This window comes from Aricia agestis, chromosome 13 (genome assembly GCF_905147365.1).
Source record: "Aricia agestis chromosome 13, ilAriAges1.1, whole genome shotgun sequence".
Classification (NCBI taxonomy): Eukaryota; Metazoa; Arthropoda; class Insecta; order Lepidoptera; family Lycaenidae; genus Aricia; species Aricia agestis.
In genome coordinates, this window is record NC_056418.1 from 5,777,623 (window position 1) to 5,798,333 (window position 20,711).

The window sequence follows — 20,711 nt, forward strand, 5'->3', positions numbered from 1 at the left end:
GCCAGATCGAATCTCAGAATATTCGAGAGCATTCCTTTCCTGAAAGATTCGAGTAAACAAGTGCGCGTACTTTTCTAGAAAGTACGCGAAGGTACTGAGCACATATACCTAACGCCATCTAGTTTTGAGTAGGAGATTTACGCTGTCTGCGTTTCTTCAATAAGTTGCGCTGGTTCGACGCTAGATGGCTCTGTGTGTCCGTAACAGTATTAACCCATCACTATTTACCTCTTTCACTCGTACACAAAAATATTGTCATCAGGCTAATCTAGCGTATCTTTGCAGCAGATATGCGTTATAGAAATATATGATAAATTATGATTTAATTTGATACACTCGATCACACTTTACTGACATACAAACACGCACAAAGGGTACGCAATACATATGTACGATATATCTATCTCTTTCTCACACACACAAACGCATATCTCTCTCACACTTGTGCAAATCCGTATCTACCGCTATATCTATCTCTTTCTCACACACACAAACGCATATCTCTCTCACCTTGCGCCAGCACTCTGCTCAGCGTGGGCGACGTGCCCGTATCCAGCACTTCGACGTCGCCGACGGGGTGTGCCCACTTGAGGCCGAGCCGCTCCGTATCCCCGCCCGAGCCCGCCTCGCCCACCGACACGCACACAACGAGATCGTTGAGTAGGAGGAGTCGACGCGGCTTGCATTTCGTGAGGGTACCAGATTGGTTGAATTCCTGTAATAACACAGTTTGATATAATAGAAAATTTAAATAATCTACATCACATTACAATATCATTCTTTAAGCTATTCCATAGTTTTTATGGCTTAGAGCGCGGCGACCGAATCAAAAAAATCCGTAACGAAAATACCTTACGCACCCAACTCGTTGCGGCGTTGCCTGACTTCGGCACGGTGTTTGTGTAGTTGATAAAAATGATATGAAATAGCTATTCCGCGGCAGTCCCCGAGAGCCACGCGTTTTTTTTTATTTTTAGTTAGATCTCTTTCAAAATCTTGAGTTTTAAAGTTGTGTTACAAATACTACTAATTTAATGTTCACCAATTTTCAACCAATCTAAAATACACTTACCAACTGAACTAAATCGTCCTGCCGCAACAGATGTCGCTTGTCAGCACGCGAGGCGAGTAGACGCGCCGCACCGAAGCGCGCCGCGCCCCCCGCCCCGCCCGCGCCCGCCACGCCCCCTCGCGTCAGCCGCCGGAGCGCCGCGCGGAATGCCTGCGTAATTGTTTTTGGATTTTATATTTGTTTCCATATTCTGAAGCTAACAAGACTTAATTTGGTTTATTATCTTCAGCTTAACCGTCATGACTATTATAATATCGTTGTTCGTACTTATGAAAGAGAAAGCATGATATCAATCTAAGGGTAAAATTAACATTGCAACGTCGACGTCGCAATTTTTTAATGAGCCATTCTTTATAAACAGCCCAACACCGCGGGCAGTAAGTCTGTCATTCGAAACTGACGAAATTGACAGACTTGTTGCTGCCCGCGGTTGCTAGCTTCGTTTGTAGTAAAGAAGATTTGATAATCATGATATTTTAATGGGCCATTTAAAAAGCATCCCATTGCATCGTCGCTTTACGTTTGACGTGAAATGAATTTTAAAAAGTATGCGAATGATATTTATTATATACCTGTGTTCTTTCCGCATCTCGTTTCCTCTCATTTAGCGCCTCAGCCAACGCCTCGAGCCTCGTGAGCGCGCGCTGCAACGCGACGCGGTCCGCGTGCCCGGGAGGCGTGTGTTTTAGCAGATCCTGAAATGTGACGTAATATCTTATCTGTGTTTGTCGCAAGTAAATAAATAAATAAATAAAAACATCTTTATTAAACATACAAGGACAGAGCACTGCCAGAGCTTATAACACAGAAGAATAACAACAAATTGACATGACGCACTATAACATACAACATTGAACTACTTAAAAACTAATAGGTGATCGGTTATGGCTGTGCAATGCACACACCGCATGTTTAAAGGGAAAGCCACTCAGGTATCGACCGCGGCAAGCCGTGACGCCTGATCTTCCGTGGTGGCAAGTGAGCGCTAGCCCTTAGTTACGCCAATAAAAGTCTACATGGAATCCCTCTATGCTGGTTTTAGAAAAGTACTGTATAAAATTATTTATTATTATATTAACTTTCTCGATCTCTTTCACCTATAAAATATCTGCCGACTTTCCTCCGTCTTCCGTTCGTAGACTGTAATCCGTATGCAAATTTTTTAGAAAACTATTAAAAATTTTGCTTATTAACATTACTGTGATTGTCTCAATAGTAGTATTGATAAATTACAAAATATATTAAGCTTATTTGATGTTTTGCACGTAAGTACGCACACGCGTACGCATGCACGTTCGCACATTGCATTCCATTTTTCGACACTACGACCTTTGATCAACATTTTCTCCTGTTGTGATTATAATGTAAAGCATATCTGCATTTTTACCTCGACATTGACAAAAGATTTTGAATAGATTCAACACCAACTTATCATAGAACAAAGAAAGAATAAAAACCAACCTGCAAGAACATAATGAACTGCGGGAACCTCTGCACCGGCTTGACCATCAACCCGAAGAAGCTCAGCCTGTCATGAGCGCTGATCTGCTTGACCTTGAAGAAGTCCGCCAGCGCCGACTTCCGCTTCGACTCCATCTTCGCCAGCTCCATGGCCACGGAGAAGTTGTTGATGAAGTCCGAATATACGTCCAGTACCACCGCCTTCGAGAATGCGCTTAGAAAGACCTCGCCTGAAAGCAAATAATGAAAGGTTAAAACTTACGAGGTGTCAAGGCACACCGGATGGAACTAACGCTTTCTATGAGAGAGAGAGAGAGAGAGAGAGAGAGAGACAGACAGAGAAACACGTGCATGCCGCACGGCAACTGTAGCAAAAAGTGTCGTTACAGCTTTTAGTCTTAATTTTTTCCGTCTAGCCCCTTTTCACAACACGCGATAAGGAACTTCGTTCCAAAAACTAGAGCCTACAACAAAATTTGTATAACTTATGGCCGTATTAATGGTATCGGATCGGATTACAATAAGATCAGCATAGGCGCTACGGTCTAACAAAAATACACGCATACATTATAGGTCTTCCTTTCTTTTGGTGGGTTAAAGACACTTCGTTGTGAGCTAGAAAAAGGTTATAAGGACAACAGGACTCCATTCCGGAGACTTAATTGTCCGTCTGTCTGTCCATCTGTGAGTCAGTCACCAGGCTACCAACTTTATCATAGTAGATAATTATTTTCTACTATACACAAAGGGTTCTAGATTTTCTTTGCCTACTCCGACAATGATTATGCTTATTCATTTACTTTTCTTACATCTATTGAATACCAACATATAATAACATCTATTATGGTACCTAGCCCGACCATGGATGATTAAGATAAATCCATTGATTACTCAGTAAAAAGTCGATATTAAATATGACCTTAATAGCACTTACGTCCATCTTGCTATTGTGTTATTAGTCATAATTGCGGTCCATTCATTTATTTTCCCCTTTGAAAATGATCCTTACGGCTACTGCCATAAAAGTCAAGTCAGTGGTAAATTAAAGCCTAACGGGCAATTACAACAATTATTCTGTGTCATTCAATATTCCCGTATCGTGTGAACGCAGCCGGGGAAAAAAACGTATGGGTGTAAAGTGTCTCGGTTTGATCGCACAAAAAATGCGGTGTTGGATATCGGATAGGAAATAAACTTAGTGGGGGAAATAGAAATGTTTGCCTAATTTATATTCATGTGGTTAATTATGCCAACTAAACTCCTGGCAGTAACCGAATATCTAATTAGAGAGACAAAACTTTAATAGCCTTAAAAATATTTTGTGACAAACCTTAAATCGCCTAAAAAGTTTTGTCTTAAGACTGCACATTTGAAGGTTAGTAATCTCTCTCTTTTTTTAAGCTATTAAGTAGAAGAGTCAAAGAATAATTATAAGCGTAGAATATGATTTACAAATATAATACTTAGGAGAACTGTGTTTCTCTTCCTTATAATAAGGAAGGAACATCCATTATATTACCAGCTTAAGATGAAGTGGTAGGGCCAGAAGCGTATAATATCGCGATCTAGGGTATCTTTGAACCTGTTTTTAGATATCAACCGCTAAAATTCATACAATGTTATTCATACCGGCGTAAGGGTGAAGATATGCCTAATAACGTTATATTCTTCGAAACACGATTATAGTAATTTGCCTCGATAGAAAAAAATCGTGAAAATCATCATAAATTGCCATTTTATTGCAATTTTTCGATTTTACGGCGAATTTAGATACAATTCTAGTAAAAAAATTATGTTTTCATAAACCTTTTATCAAATCCCATAAGGTAGTATTTATGGTTTTCACTAAAATGATAGTTAGTCATTCAAATTAAAATAATACCTATAACGCTCGCACTGTATGAGCGCGGCGGGGATGCGGGGTGGCGATTCAGTCGGCCGCGGAGCCTCGTCGCAAGCAGACACGTACTACTCGTCGACCCGCTCTTTACGAGACTTTGATGTGAAAATGGGAAATAAAAACTGCAGAGGAAAAAAAATATCCCTTTTGCGGAAAAGAAGAATAACTCAAAATAACAGAGCACTTATCAGTATTATCTTTTTTTAGTTAGTTTTTTTCCTCATTAGATACGAATGAGTAGAAATAAGGGTCACCGTACACTTGACTGAGTATCGGTATTATCTTTTTTTTGACGTTATTTTTTTCCTCAGTAGGCATAAGAATAAGGGTCACCGCATATTTGACCGGGTACCGGTATGGGTATTGGGTATCTTGTTTTGACTATTCTTTTCCTCTGTAGGCATGAATTAGTAGAAATAAGAATAAGCATCACCGCACACTTGATCTGGTATCGGTATCGGTATTATCTTGTTTTAGACTATTTTTTTCCTCAGTAGGTATGAATGAGTAGAAATAAGGGTCACCGTACACTTGACTGAGTATCGGTATTATCTTTTTTTTGACGTTATTTTTTTTCCTCAGTAGGCATAAGAATAAGGGTCACCGCATATTTGACCGGGTACCGGTATGGGTATTGGGTATCTTGTTTTGACTATTCTTTTCCTCTGTAGGCATGAATTAGTAGAAATAAGAATAAGCATCACCGCACACTTGATCTGGTATCGGTATCGGTATTATCTTGTTTTAGACATTTTTTTCCTCAGTAGGTATGAATGAGTAGAAATAAGGGTCACCGTACACGTGACTGGGTATCGGTACTTATAATATTTTTTTGACACAATTGTTTCCTTAGTAGGTATGAATGAGTATTTAGGGACTCCTAACAAATAGGATGGTAATGTGTATTTTGCTTTATCTTTTGCTTTTGAAGACCGAAGAGATAGAATGAAGAAGAATGTTATTATGTTTCTTACAGATATCGAGCTATGGTTGTGCAACAAAATATAAAAAAAAAATGTTCAGATAATTCTGTTCAAGTTTTAGAAGGGTGAGACTTACACATAATTTATTATGTATTAATATAGGTGTCGACGGCGAATAAATTCAAATAAAAATAGTGTATAAATAAATAATAATAATTATATACAAAGAAAGAAAACATTGATTACAACGTTTATAATATTGATTACAACGTTTACAACACCAATGGAACTTACTCCCGAGTATGCTAACCTAATGCCATCCACGTCTTGCGAGCGGAACAGAGCAATTACAAAAATGAGTTCAGAGGACCATGTTCAAGTTCCATCCACGTCTAGCATACATTCAACAGGGTAAGAATAACTCATTTATCAAAACATAGAATGCATGAGTATAGGTGTCGATGGTGAGATAATATTATGTTTTATTACTATATTTTACACGGATATTTACTCGTTTATTTTAACATTTTACAATTTTCCGACGTTTCGGGTACTTTGCAGAACTACCGCGACCATGGGGTCTGCAAAGAACCCGAAACGTCGGAAAATTGTACACAACAAACTACAATAAATTCATGAATCTAGGCTTCAATGGCTAAAATAAATGATGGTATTATGTATTATATATAAGATAAATTATTGAGGATTTTCAAAATAAACCACAAATTGTTGCTCTGAAAATATAAAGTTTTGTTTTATTTAACACGCTCTTACACTTTTACAATAAGTAATTGTTGTTTATCTAAAATACAAGACAATAGTTTATCTCACCTGAAAATATAAAGAAACGACATTTGAAGTTTACTAATATCGATTCCTCAACTTTATCCTTTCTAAATCTTTCTAAGTTTTTAAAACAATTTTCACAAATAAAATAATCTTGGCGCTACTCCGCCATTTTCATTGGATCCTGTCACATGTGACAAGCAAATGTCAATGCACTCTACACACCACAGATAAAAAATTTAAAAAAACAAGAGTTAATGAAATGTCATTTCATTACATCTCTAAATCCTAAGTGAGAAAATCCTCAATAATTTATCTTATAAAACGACATTTCCGTTAACTAATAGAAGATGGACCGGCTGCAGTTTGAGTTTTCGGTAATAGCTTCAAGTGACGGCAAATCCAACGTGTTATCCATAACCTCAATATGTACAGAGGAGGGAAAATGTCACGTTTTACCTGATGAGCTGAAGCCGGTGACTAATCACATACACATTACGAATATGAATACTTTCCCTAAAATAAAAAACAGCTTAAGGAAAAGGCATCAAAGTAGAAAAATATGGATAAAATTGAATGAAGATCAAAAGAAGACATACATAGACGAGGAAAGTAATTTGCAATTTCAGGATCAATATTTAGAAGAAATTAATACGAAACAACTTAAAGACAAAGACAACTTGCAACATATTTTGGAAAAATTAATAGAAACTACGTCGAAGAAAGAAAATCAACATAACTTAAAAAATATTTCAGAGAAATTAATAATTGAAAAATTTACAAGTAGGAATAGTAATGCAATGCAATGGATAGAGAATTTTGAAAAAGAGTGTGAACGCCTAAATATTACAAAGGATGAAACAAAGATAGAAATTTTAAGGTTGTTTTTGGAAAAATCTTGTTTGGATTGGTATAGCTCGATGGCCTTAAAACTGACAGTAAACTCTGAATGGAATGAATGGAGAAAGAAATTTTTAGAAACTTTTGAAAACCAAGGTTGGGATATGGTTACCTACGCTTTCGCTTTCAGATATAAGGAAGGCCAGTTGATTGATTACGCTTTAAAAAAAGAACGGCTTATACTAGACATAAACCAATCAATTGACTCGAAAACTATGATAGATCTTATTGCAACAGGCCTACCCATGTTTGTCCTAAATAAATTAAATAGGAAAGAACTCCATGATACTACTGATTTGTTCAACGAGATAAGAAAATATGAAGGTATGATGCACAAGAAGAACTCAACTATATCAAAGAGTGCTACATTTCTTCAGAAAAATAAATCTTATGAGAAGAAGCCTATGATGCTAACTAAAATAAATGATGACTTTATGTACTTACATTGCAGAAATCAAACATTACCTGACCAAACAACACCAATGGAACTTCATCCTGATCCTGAGTACCTACTATCATCCATTTCAAATGCCTTACGTCCAGCAACTCCTCTGGAGTGAGTGTCAAAGCCTGTTTATATTATAAATATCGGTAGTTATTCCTTGAATCCTTTGCCTAACCCGACGGGATAAAGGTGGGAGTTTATTGTATGTGTTGTACGTTCAATTTAGTCTTACTAATAATTATTAAAATAGCTAGATATAAATGCTCAAGTCAATAATATTTTATTGTTGACTTATTTAAAATATATATGGTGAATTTACCTTTCAGGTCCACGGATAATTTTGACGATGATTTTGTCATACTTCCTGAGGAGGGACAATAATTTGAGGAATGCAGTGGCAGGAGAATCGTGGACATCGGTTATTTTTTCAAGCAATTGAAAGAAATGGATCATGAATCATTATTTAAATGCAACAACAGTCATTTACTAGACTCGCGACAAATACGTGGAATGTTTATATTTTTATAAATAAATTGACTATTGTATACTCTGACATAATAACCTAATAAATATGACATAATATCTCATAACGTATGTCAAGTAGGCTTGTACTTGAATATCATTCATTCATTTATTTATGTTTGTTTGTTTGTAAAAAGAATCTGCCTGAAGTTAGCCAGGGACTAGTTTACTCACGTTCAATGCGCGGCCTATACATACTAGCATAGACTTTAAGTCGGGAATTAGGGATAGGTATGGGCTACGGCTACGGGTCTGGGCCCAGCACTAAAGAGCATCTGTGAGCGTACGGAAGCATTCGAGACAATTTGGAATCGGTAACTAATGAGGTAAGTATCGGTATTCTCTTGTACAATCAACCGATAAGTGTGTACATCAAACTTTATTCTCATTTTTACTCATTCATACCTACTGAGGTTAAAAAGTGTTTCAAACAAGATAATACCGATACCGATACCCGGTCAAGTGTACGGTGACCCTTATTTCTATTCATACAATACCAACTAAGGAATTTTTTTTTCAAAAACAATATAATACCAATAACAAGTAAAAGTGTTTCAAACAGCTTGGACCCCTTGGAATTACGCCGAGATGTAGCTTCACTCTGCATCCTCTATCGGTTGTATCACGGGGAGTGCTCTGAGGAATTGTTCGGAATCATACCACCTGCAACTTTTCGCCATCGTCCCACGCGAAAAACATACCATCCTCATCACCTTGATGAGTGGCAGTCTTCCACAGTGCGTTTTTCGCATAACTTTCTGCCGCGCACTGTAAAACTCTGGAATGAACTGTCACCAGCAGTATTTCCTTACCTATACGACCTGCAAACCTTCAAGAAAAGAGCGTATTCCCTCTTAAAAGGCCGGCAACGCACCTGCAGCTCTTCTGATGTTGTGAGTGTCCATGGGCGACGGTAGTTGCTTACCATCAGGTGACCCGTTTGCTCGTTTGCCCCCTTATTTAATTAAAAAAAAAAAAAACTATACCCGGTCAAGTGTGCCACGACCCTTATTCTCATTTATGCCTACTAAGGAAAAATTTTGTCTAAAACAAGATAATAAGAGGGTAAAATATTGAACTCGCATGCCCGGTCGCCGCTGCCTCTACGCTACGCACCTACTACCAGGCGTGCGCATAGAAAGCGCGGGGCGGAAGATGGTTGCCCCGCGCATGCTCCCGCCACGCTTCATACCTCACCCCCTCAGAAACGCGATGCGCACCCTACCACTTCATCTTAAGTATGTTACAATTTTTTTCCTAAGATTTTTTTAACTCTCTTTGTCTCTAACGTTGATGCTTCTGTATATATATAGCCGTTGGAAAAGTCTGTCTTTCTCTAGCTTCTACTCTACTTCCACTCTGTTTTTCTCTTACCAATTTTTTCGTCGCGGTCCCACGTGCGCGCGCAGTCAGCGAGCGCGGCGCGGAAGTGCAGGTGGCACTGCAGTATGTCCGGTAGCCGGTGGAACAGGGTCTGGATCTTGGACGCGTTGAGGATCGCCGGGCTGCTCTCTTCTAGGGGTTTCTTGTAGTCCTGAAAAGAAAAAGATTAATGTCAATTAACTTGGCTGGTGCATAATCTATACTTTCTATACTAATATTATAAAGCGGAAGAGTTGGTTTGTTTGAACGCGCTAATCTCAGGAACTACTGGTCCGATTTGAAAAATTCTTTCAGTGTTAGATAGCCCGTTTATCGAGGAAGGCTATAGGCTATATTTTATTACGCTAAGACAAATAGGAGCGAAGAAATAGAGGAAAGTGTGGAAAAATTGGGGGAATTATTTGAAAGGGCTTATCTCATGAACTACTGGAGTTTTTTTTTGTTATTTGGCACAGATAAGAAGTAGACCACGTGAAGGATCATAGGCTATTTTGGATTTAGGCTATTGTGGACTAATTTGTGTGTGAAATATCTACTTTACGCGGGCGAAGCCGCGTGGAACGTCTAGTAAATAATAGACAATTACGTTCAAAAACTTTCGGTCCTCCGTCCTACCAGGTCCTACCACAAAAGATTAAACATCTGTTGAATATTATTGTTTTGAGACCATTTTGTACTGAATTTTTCTGTAATCAACTGTTCAACGGTTGTTTAAATCTTTTGTTGTAAGACCGTATATTTCTCAAAAACATTGGTTTCTCAATTAAGGTGGTCGGTACATGTGCATGGTTGGATTTAAGAGAGTTATTCTACTTGTCAAAATAAAGAGGAAAAAGTAATGTTTAAGCAAAGAAGACAATTAATTTTGTTCGTTTTCATATTGTAGTCAAAGTTAGATATATTGGTTTTAAGAGAGTTCTTCCATATTTCGAATATAGATAGAGAAAATTTTGAACATTGTCAGTTTGAGCTAGCATCTAATTTGTATTATCTAAGCATAAGATTTAATACCTCGATATCTTGTGTATCTCATTTATATTCTAATATTTTTATGCAGTTTTAGCATAATTTAAGATTATGATGATTTCATGTGAGACGTTATTCTAAAAAATATAATAAAAGATGTTGGATATTATTATATTATATGTAATTCAATAGATAGATCCCGGAAATTCACACAATCAGCAAGGCCAAGGCTTTGAATAATTCTGTTGGCCTTCAATCTGATACCCGACGAGATTTTGTGTCCAAAATGTGTATTATTTAGAAAAAAAAAATATAGTTAGAATTATTTATCCTATCCATTTACATATTACAACCTACACCCTGTCTGTTACCTCTTGAAGCCTAAGCTGCTGAACTAATTTTGCTGAAATTTGGAATGGAGGTGCTTTGGGAAAGGACACAGGCTACTTTTTATCCCAGAAAATATACGGTTTCTGCGCGATAAACAAATATTTTTGGTTCAACGGATTTGCGGAGGTCATCTAGTGTACCATATAATATTATTGGCGATAATATATGGAACAGATAATTTATCGCGCATGAAATGTACATTTTCTCTACAACTATCCTAATATTATGTATTGTCCTTTCCGTGGACTGCGTATCTCCATAATAAATTTCGTCTTAATAGGTTTAGCGGTTTAGCTTAGGTACTGTCTGAAGAAGGAACAGATAGGCATTTGGCATTCGTGAATTGGTATGTACTAACAGAGAAGTTGATTCCTAGGCAGATGGCGGACCTACGTAATTTGTCAAACCCATCAGTCGATCACAGCTAACATTGAATTGACATAAGCCGACCACACGTGACACGACGCGACGTACGTCCGTCAACTGCATAGGAATCAATTTCCTCGATGGTACATCCTTATGAATGGTCATTTTATTTCTCAGAAACCTTAGTCATTTCGAATGAACGCTTGAAAAATTTCGATGACGATGGTGATTCATATAATGTACAAAATTTAAGAAAGCTTAGTTTTGTTCTTTACATTTATTTATTTCCATATTTTATTTACCTAAGCACTTAATTACCGTGAAAATTAAACTGTTTACATTTACAATAGCCTAATGAAGGAATATCATACACATTTCTGGAAGAGGAGATTCTATGTTAAGCTTTACAAAACGAATAATTCCTAAATATAGTTTTTTGTGGCAACAACAAAGTCTAGAAAAACAGAATCACACAACAGCTGATTTTGTTTTTCTAGCGCAGCTCTATTTTGGTCTTTATCACACAATCTTTTGACGGCATTTACATCTCAACAATGTAGTAGGAAACGGGAAATGGTGAGCCGCACTTTTTGGTCGTTACGTCCAAAAAAATCCGACAATCCTTAGGAAGTGAGCCATTACTGCAGCTGCATTAGTTTCGACCTCGGAAACTGTAATTAAGATGTGTCCTAGTTCCTTAACTATAATAATACTATATAATACTGTGAATCAGACTATCAGCAGTTTGAAACTTGATGTTTTATAGTGCCCAAGTGTGCGAAAGCGAGAGATCAGGCGCAAGACTGACTTTTTAACATTCCCATTCGTAGCATTTCTTGTCAGATAATCGGGTGATCAGCAAGCATTGTCTTAGCCAAACTTGAAATAACATTTTCAGTTGTTCCAACGAAGGAACCGAGCCCACAACCACCGAGTCAAGAGTCAAGCTCTACATCAGTAGACCACGAGTGTTACTCAATATTTAGTATGCAGGTCACAAATATTTGTATGCATTTAACAAAATAAAGTGTTTTACATGTCTTTTATGTTTTGACAAACAATTTGCAATGGTACGCTGCACGCTGACGAAGTAGGGTAGAAAAGAATCCGGGTGCCCCGTTTTCAAAGTTACGTAACCCACAAATCTAATTTTTTTTATGAAATAAGGGGGCAAACGAGCAAACGGGTCACCTAATGGAAAGCAACTTCCGTCGCCCATGGACACTCGCAGCATCAGAAGAGCTGCGGGTGCGTTGCCGGCCTTTTAAGAGGGAATAGGGTAATAGGGGGGGGGGGGGGGGGGGAGGGATGGGAATAGGGGAGTGTAGGGAAGGAAATAGGGTAGGAGATTGGGCCTCCGGTAAACTCACTCACTCGGCTCGGTTTTCTGTGAGAACGTGGTATTTCTCCGGTCGAGCCAGCCCATTCGTGCCAAAGCATGGCTCTCCCACGTTAATATTTTTGTGTGACATATTTTCACACTGATGCAAAAACTGTGCAAGTGTTTTTTTTTCAATTTTATTAATAGCAGAGGACAAAATCTGTAATAAGTAATACGTAAGGCTAACGGAAATACGGGACAGCTCGTCGTAACTCGTAGATAAATGTAAAAGTGTGGCATCTTTACACGACCTTCCCTCACGTAAATTCCTAGATGTCGGTTAGTACTATTTCACCTTGTCCCCTTGATGACCGGAACACATATTTCAACATGCAATGTATAGGGTTGTCGGACGGATAAAGCCGGACAGAACGAGAGTGTCCAACAAAAATATAAGGCTCCAGCTTTTGTAATTTCGCACCTATAATTCTTTATGAAAATTAACCTAATTTTAAAAGATTTTATCACTTATTGGAAAGTGAACAGAAAAATTGTATGTATGTTGAGATGCAAAGACTTCAATGCGTGTCCGGTCTTTTTATTCACACGTCCGGCTAAGCCGACTTCTTTGAGGCAGCCCTACTCGCATAGTAGACGCAGAGAAATGTAAAAAATGTCGTATCTTCTTCCGACCTTATGCGAATACCTAAATTCTCAGAATGTCGGTTACTGCCATTTCACCTTGTGGCGGCCGGAACACATCTTTCAGTGCGAGTTGCGACTGACGTGTCCGTGTTAACTTAAGATTTACATTACAATTGGCACAATATTTAAAATGAAAACCGATAAATGTGGGTTAGGGCAGAGTAGGCAGAAGTGGTTAGGGCAGAGTAGGCAGAAGTGGTTAGGGCATTTCGATAGGGTTCTGGGTTTGACATAACGGGTCGCTAAGTAACCCGTAGCCCATACATTTTTAATGTCTAATGTTGATGTTAATAATGCAATAAGTAACCTATATTACTTATTGCATTATCAGCAAAGAATGCAATTTGACAGAGGTTTCCAATGGGAAATTACAGGATATTGTTGGCCTTTCTTATTGCTTTTTAGGGTTCGGTAGCCAAATGGCAAAAAAGGAACCCTTATAGATTCGTCATGTCTGTCTGTCTGTCTGTCCGTCCGTATGTTACAGCCACTTTTATCTGAAACTATAAGAGCTATGCTATTGAAACTTGATAAGTAGATGTAGTCTATGAACCGCATTAATATTTTAATACAAAAATGGAATAATTATTAATAATTTTAGGCGTGTACTACTATAGGTACGACAGAAACAAAAAATTGCATAGGTCTTCAAAAATAATATTGAGGTTTCTAATATCATTTTTTTCTAACCTGAATAGTTTTCGAGACAGACTCTTCCAAAGTGGTAAAATGCGTGTCCCCCCCTCCTCTAACTTCTAAAGTAGGGGCATGATAATTCTAAAAAATATATATGATGTACATTACTATAAAAACTACCAACGAAAATTGGTTTGAACGAGATCTAGCAAGTAGTTTTTTTATAGGTCGTGTCATAAATGGTAAACCTTAATTTCACTTTCATTAAATCAACTGAAATATAAAAATAAATCAAAAACCTTTTAATTTCATACAAATAAACCTTATTACTGCTGCGGAACCCTTCATGGGCGAGTCCAACTCGCACTTGGCCGGTTTTATTAAATTACGAATTAACTTCATATAGACTAATGCTTCTTCTATATGTTTGAAAACAGAAAACGGATGCACTATTGTTTAAAAACAAACACGTTTGAGCAGTAAGTATTAATATTTGCCAATATAACTACTCATTGCCGTAACCGACAACCGTGGTATTGTGTATTTTGACTGGAATAATCTGTTTTTCCTTATGTTCTCTACAAATGCAAGAATGCATCTTATTGTAGAATTTTACACCTGTTTTCTAGTAAGATTAATAAACATTAAACGGTCAAAAGAAAACAAGTTCTGAATTTAAAAAAAAGAATAGCTTTTCTTTCCGGCTTCTTTAATTTTTTGGTACATTTTTCATTTGATACTCGGTGTATTAGCTACTTACCGTTTTCGCTTAAGTATAAAGAAAGTTGGTTAAATCGAAATCATAAAAATTCCGGAAATTCGTAAAGACTTTTTGAATTAAATGAATGCGTCATAAATCATAAAGCACGTATATCAAAAACCAATTTCATACAAATAGGAAATTATTGGGAATTTTTTATATTTAAATTTTGTCAACCATAGCATTCCATAGACACACCTAACTTTTCTCAAGGGTCAACATTAATAGAGCCATTAGTTGGACAACCAAAACAAACAATATTATAACCGGTCCCCAGCTTACGGCCGCCATATTAACACGCTCGAAATTCAAATCGACATCAAAAGCCTCCGACACGGTGTCTGACACCAACCGTAACAGGGGCCCAGGGTTGACACTCGTCCGGCAGCCGGATAGAGATAAACCGGAAAGCCAAAGAGCTTGTCAAACGATAAAGATATAAAGAGTGACCAAACAAAGCAGAAGTAATTTATTTTACTGATACCATCTATGGGCTGAATTTTTTGCTTTGTTTCGTAGTGAATTCTTCAATTCAATTCTTTTAGACTGAAGAATTTAATACGTGAGAATCAGCCAAATTCAGCCCATAAAATAGAGTTCTGTAGTTTCCCATAAACAGAAGTGAAAAGGGAAGAAGAAATTATGTGCCACTAGTTTCGGTGTCCATATGGAAGTGACATATTATGTGATTTCACGTTTTATTTACTTTACCCCTACATTATTACCAATTCGCGTACCTTATTTCGGCTTGCTACCTTTAATGTCCGCGCCAGTATAGCGGCTTTTCTTTCCGGCTTTTCTGTTCGTGACAACCCTAATCAGAGAAATCCAAAGACCGTCGTAAAAATACCGCTAATTGTTTAATTTGAGCACCTTTCACCGGTAATTATATAAGAGGGACCGACCCACCAAATAGAGCATAAACTTATGATTATTTAAACTAGCGGCCCGGCGAAACTTCGTTTCCATTGGCATTACACATAAAATACCCGCTTGAAGAAATTCGTGGTCTTAATTTCTTAACTTTCAAGAAAAGAGCGTATACCCTCTTAAAAGGCCGGCAACGCACCTGCAGCTCTTCTGATGTTGCGAGTGTCCATGGGCGACGGTAGTTGCTCACCATCAGGTGACCCGTTTGCCCCCTTATTTAATAAAAAAAAATAAAAAAAAACTTTAATTTTTTTTGTAAGCAGAAAAAATATGTTTTAGCTATGAATATAGCGGGATACGCTGTTTCTGACTGGAAAGGTGTGTGATAGCGCGCTGGCAGAATTATGCTACACCATGGACATTGGACAGTAGCTCTACCATGAGTTTAAAGCTATACCTAGTATTTATCGATACTCGATTTTAGTTCCGCAAGTGACCGCTAGACGCGCTGTAAAATTTGCCATACTAAATATTTACGTAGTTGGTAATTGGTATGGAGTATCGAAAAATACTGTAACTTTAAACTCATGGTAGAGCTACAGGTCAGTTTGTATGAAATCGTGTTTAGTTTTATTCTGACCACGTAGTGTTCATCCCGAGCCAAAAACTTGTATCTACTTTAGCAGAGATTAGAAGTTTTTAGCTAAAGTTAAAGTTAGTAATGAATATAAGTAAGCGCCGATTGCTAAACATGAAACAAGTAATAATTATTATACTGGCGCTTATCCGAGCTTACGTCAATTTACAATTTAACATACATTTCGTGGGCTTCAAATTATGCTTACTGCAAACAGGCGATTGAATTCAATACCTACGCTACTGCGCAATCTACAAGTAAATAAATTTTATAAAAAAAAGTGTTATTTTATTTTGCCACTAATGGTCCAACTGTCCAGTGCCTTGGATAAATTAACAACAATTTAATTGAAGTTCCTACTTAATTCGAGTTCGTATTTAATTTAGCTGATACAAACTTTGAGTGGTTGAAAATTAACCTGTAGTGAATTTTAAATGGATAGATCTCTTCATCTTTTCTATGGAGAAAATCTATATGTTTTAAGATTCAAGTGCTCGGGGGCCGCTCGTCTGCGCCATTTATCGAGAAAACGTCATGATATGGAAATGCATAGCATTAACATCAAATGATTTGTCGATTGAGCAACCAGCTAATATAGGTCGGCAAACAGCTATTCATAGCTTTGGCGGTTAGGCTATGTATGGCGGTTAGGTGGTTATGGTAGGAACATCAAACACATGAATGTTTTATACCTTACGTTTGCATCACATTGATGCTATATGACGTTATGTCGTAATAAAAAAAGTGTTTACTTTAACGAGTGGCTCGTTAGTTCTTTACAAGGTTTTTTACACAGATTTTTTATCGCGTGTAAATATTGGTTATTGGTATTTGGTAGCTTTACAAATAATATGCCTTGAATAGCAGATAGTTGTGACTTGTGACTATAATATTTAATATTTATGTTGATAGGATTATTATATTACTGCAATGTGTTTACGCTAGAGTGCAGCACCAGCATATAAACAAAAAGTTCCGTTCGACGTTTGACAACGTCTTTATGTTGCACATGTCATATCATTCTGATATGACATGTGCAACATATCGGATTTTGGTCTGACTAGCTATTTACTGTGATAGGAGCCCTCTGCTCTGACCTTGCGTCGTGTTTCCTATTACTTTATAAAATGCGACAATGCTTTAAATGAACGTGGGCGGGAACGCTGCTGGTAAAGGAGAACAGTCAAAAATGCCGTTTTTGAATGATGGCAGAGTTATTTCCTTTTATCGCCACGTTCATTTAAAGCCTTGTCGAGCTGTAAAACATTTTCTACTGTCTACTATTTCTTTTTTTCGGATATTTTGTAAACAGATTGCTTTATAGCTTATAAACAGAGCCATAAACATTTACGGATGTAAATCAAAACATGACATGAATTTCTTCGCTTTACACGCTTAAGCGGCGTCTTACAAGGCGCTTACACGATTTTCTCTTTTAATTTATCACGTCGCGTGAGAAAAAACATAAACACCGCGACAGGTATGAGAGTGGACGTATCAATTAAAAAGTAAATTAAGAATTAATTTAAATTGCATTGCGTAAAGTAAATATTTTTGGCCTCGTCAATTACTGGACATTGCAATTGCTTCTTTACATGACATGCAGCAATTCCAATATGTCACGCGGTTTGAATGAATGAGTTTTGTGACCAAACACTTTACGGCTCTATTAATTGGTCATCATCATCATCAGTTCCAGATGTTACGCATCTGAGCATGCGCCCTGTAGGGACAGGGAACGGGCATAGACGAACTACAAACGATATAATAAACAGTAAACTATATTAGGGTTAGGGAACCCGGTCTCTAACCCTTCTGTCAGCTCTATCCTTTATCGTGAATGGGAAATAAACTTGCGTTGTTATAGTCGCAGTTTTCAGTTACGTACGTCTACAAATGTTTGCTTTATCTTTTAAGTTTTTTCGAACTCACTGATAAATCTTATCCAATTCTCTTACGAGACACGTGCAGAGATGTTGCGTCTTACTTACAAACGTACTTTAATGATTAACTTACCACCAATTTAGTCCACTACGCGTTTGCCCATATTCTGCCCATGTACAAACTTTCTACTACAATTAGGGTAGTACGTCGTAAATTCGCGGCGAGTGGAGCTTGCACTATTGCATCATTTCCATCGATTAGTCGTAGCGAATCGATTATGGGGCCTTACGAAACTTTAATTACTTAATTTCTAATGCTTATGGGCATTACGCACCGTTGGGGTCCGGTCGGTGCGCTGGCGCACGTGGTTCAAAGCGTTTTCTAGTAGAGAATGAAGATAGAGATTCTGAGCAAATAGTGTTTTCACTAACCTCTCCCGAACAGTGTTGGAGTGTAACGTATCTGTTAAGACGGAGTTTCTATCAATTTTTATTAGTCACTTGAACCCTCAGGTTCTTTGAATTTAGTTTATATAAAAGCTTTGGAGAAATATGAAGTTATTGAACGTGTAAGGAACATACCCATACTACGTGACCTATTTAGGGGGGGAAGGGGATCTTAAAAATAGTTACTACGATCGGTCACAGGAGGGGGAAAGGGGTTTAGATTTTTGTCACGTAGTCGATTTAGCCAAGAGAGACGTCACGCTTTTTGACTTTCTTCGAATCAGGCGCTCAAGTATTACTAGGTGTCAGTTGTCACCCAGCATCTATTACTACTCTAGATGTTGGTTGACACCTAAGTCCCAAGTCCCAACGTTATGAGTTGGTGAAAACGGGCATTAGTCACATCACACATGCAACTGGCATACTTACCTAAGCGGTTATTTTTTTTTTATGTGCCTTCGAATAACTGTCTCCTCAATAGAATTAATGATGATGAACACAGCCAGTTAAGGAGTAAGACCTTGAATTACAAATGAAGCGATAAAACGAAGTTACCTCATTGTGTAAAGACGATCGCACACTAGTAATTGCTTAGTTAATTATGTATTACATTTACATAATACATTACAAGTTAAGCAATTAAGGACTGAAATACATTTTTTATTAATTTTAATGCCCGTTTCCACCATTACCTTATAACATTCAGTACCCGCTAGTATGGCTTTAGGGTTCCTAAGTCCAAGGACTTAAGACTTAAGAGATACATAACAAGAAAAATCCCAAGAGGTCATTTTAATATTAGGGGTGGGTGGTGGAAAGTCAATTTTGAAAACTAAGCTATATTGGCAAAATTGATACGCATGCACTTAAAGAGCTTAATTTTTTGTTTTCGATCTTACAAGATGTTTAGCAGCACTTATTTGTTAAATTTTGATATCGCACAGACGATAATTCTTCAAGCAAGCACTGACTCTATAAGAAATGTGACGTGGACATTGGACAATTGAACTTTGTTCGAAAGTATTAAAAAAAATATCCTAGTAGATTCCGTTTAGAGCATAAAGTTAATATACCTTATTAACTTTATGGTTTAGAGATATTATGACGCCTATAGTAACAATGAGAGTCATTCTTATGTCGGTTCTATTAAGGTCCTGTTAGAAGCAAAACAATTCTGAACTGCCTGTAATTGACTATCACATGTTACTACGTTACGTAAACTCATCGTAAAACGGTTTTCAGGGTCGCCTACTATAATTATGTGCATAATTTTAGTGTCTTGTATAGTAATTAATCTCGTAATTGTTATATTTTGTATCAAATAATGCTAATGGGCAATAAGATGACTAAATGGGTGAAACTGGTTTGAGTGATCTTAAAAAAAGATGGAGGTTGTTATTACAATTTAAAAAATCACAGTAGGTTTAACAAATCAAAGTAGGCTACAATTAAATTTAAATTGTAATAACAACCTCCATCAATTACAACAATTTGTAGCACAAGTTACAAAAATACTTTATGACCAAGAAGCAAAGGAACTAAATCATTACTTAACTATAAATATTAACCCTCTTCAATTTTAATTTTAACCCTAATGCCCAATTTCACCACACTTTAAGTTCTTGTTCTTAGTTTATAGAAAAACGAGCTTTTGCCCGCGGCTTTACTCGCGTAAAAGCTGTTTAAAATTGACAAAGAGTAATCCGCTATTTTATCCCCTTGGGGGTAGGATTGATCAAAATTCTTTCTTAGCGGATGCCAACGTCATAACATCTACCTGCATGCCATGCGAGCGAAGAAATAGAGGAAAGTGTGGAAAAAACGGGGGGAAATTATTTGAAAGGGCTTATTTGAACGCGTTAAGCTCAGGAACTACTGGTCCGATTTAAAAAATTATTTCAGTGTTAGATAGCCCATTTGTTGAGGAAGGCTATAGGCTATATTTTATCACGCTAAGACTAAGGAGCGAAGAAAGAGGAAAATGTGGAAAAACGGAGGAAATTATTTAAAATTGCTTATTATCTTAAGAAACTACCGGAGCAATTTTTATGTTATTTGGCACACACGAAGAATAAGCTAAGTGAAAGGACATAGGTTTCTTTTTTTGCGGAAAATGTACGGTTCCCGTGATATGCCTAAATTACGCGGGCGAAGCCGCGCGGTACCATCTAGTATATTTATATAGAAGAAGGCATGATAAAATTTTATGTTATGTTTTATTGCCAGAGTAAAGAACTCTATTTAAGTTTTTACAGTAAGTATTATATGACAAATTTTCCACATCTTACCAAATAGAAACCGATTCAGGAACACAATTTAAACCAACAAACACAAACTG

General features: G+C 37.2%; 1 protein-coding gene and 1 long non-coding RNA gene across 7 annotated transcripts in view; one reads left to right on the plus strand and one right to left on the minus strand.

The window, feature by feature from the left end:
• LOC121732985 (rho guanine nucleotide exchange factor 10) overlaps nucleotides 1–20,711 on the minus strand; it is a 57,398-nt gene that overhangs the window by 3,849 nt on the left and 32,838 nt on the right. For all 6 annotated transcript variants that reach the window (XM_042123043.1, XM_042123042.1, XM_042123044.1 and 3 more), the window contains 5 exons: nucleotides 9,384–9,543; nucleotides 2,534–2,763; nucleotides 1,645–1,767; nucleotides 1,073–1,222; nucleotides 511–715 (listed from right to left, as the gene is read on the minus strand). In XM_042123043.1, the coding sequence (XP_041978977.1) occupies nucleotides 511–715; nucleotides 1,073–1,222; nucleotides 1,645–1,767; nucleotides 2,534–2,763; nucleotides 9,384–9,543 (868 nt within the window). The remainder of the gene's footprint in view (nucleotides 1–510; nucleotides 716–1,072; nucleotides 1,223–1,644; nucleotides 1,768–2,533; nucleotides 2,764–9,383; nucleotides 9,544–20,711) is intronic.
• On the plus strand, nucleotides 5,600–7,862 carry LOC121732997. Its single transcript, XR_006036474.1, has 3 exons — nucleotides 5,600–5,767; nucleotides 7,494–7,598; nucleotides 7,814–7,862. It is a non-coding gene; the product is annotated as an uncharacterized LOC121732997 (long non-coding RNA).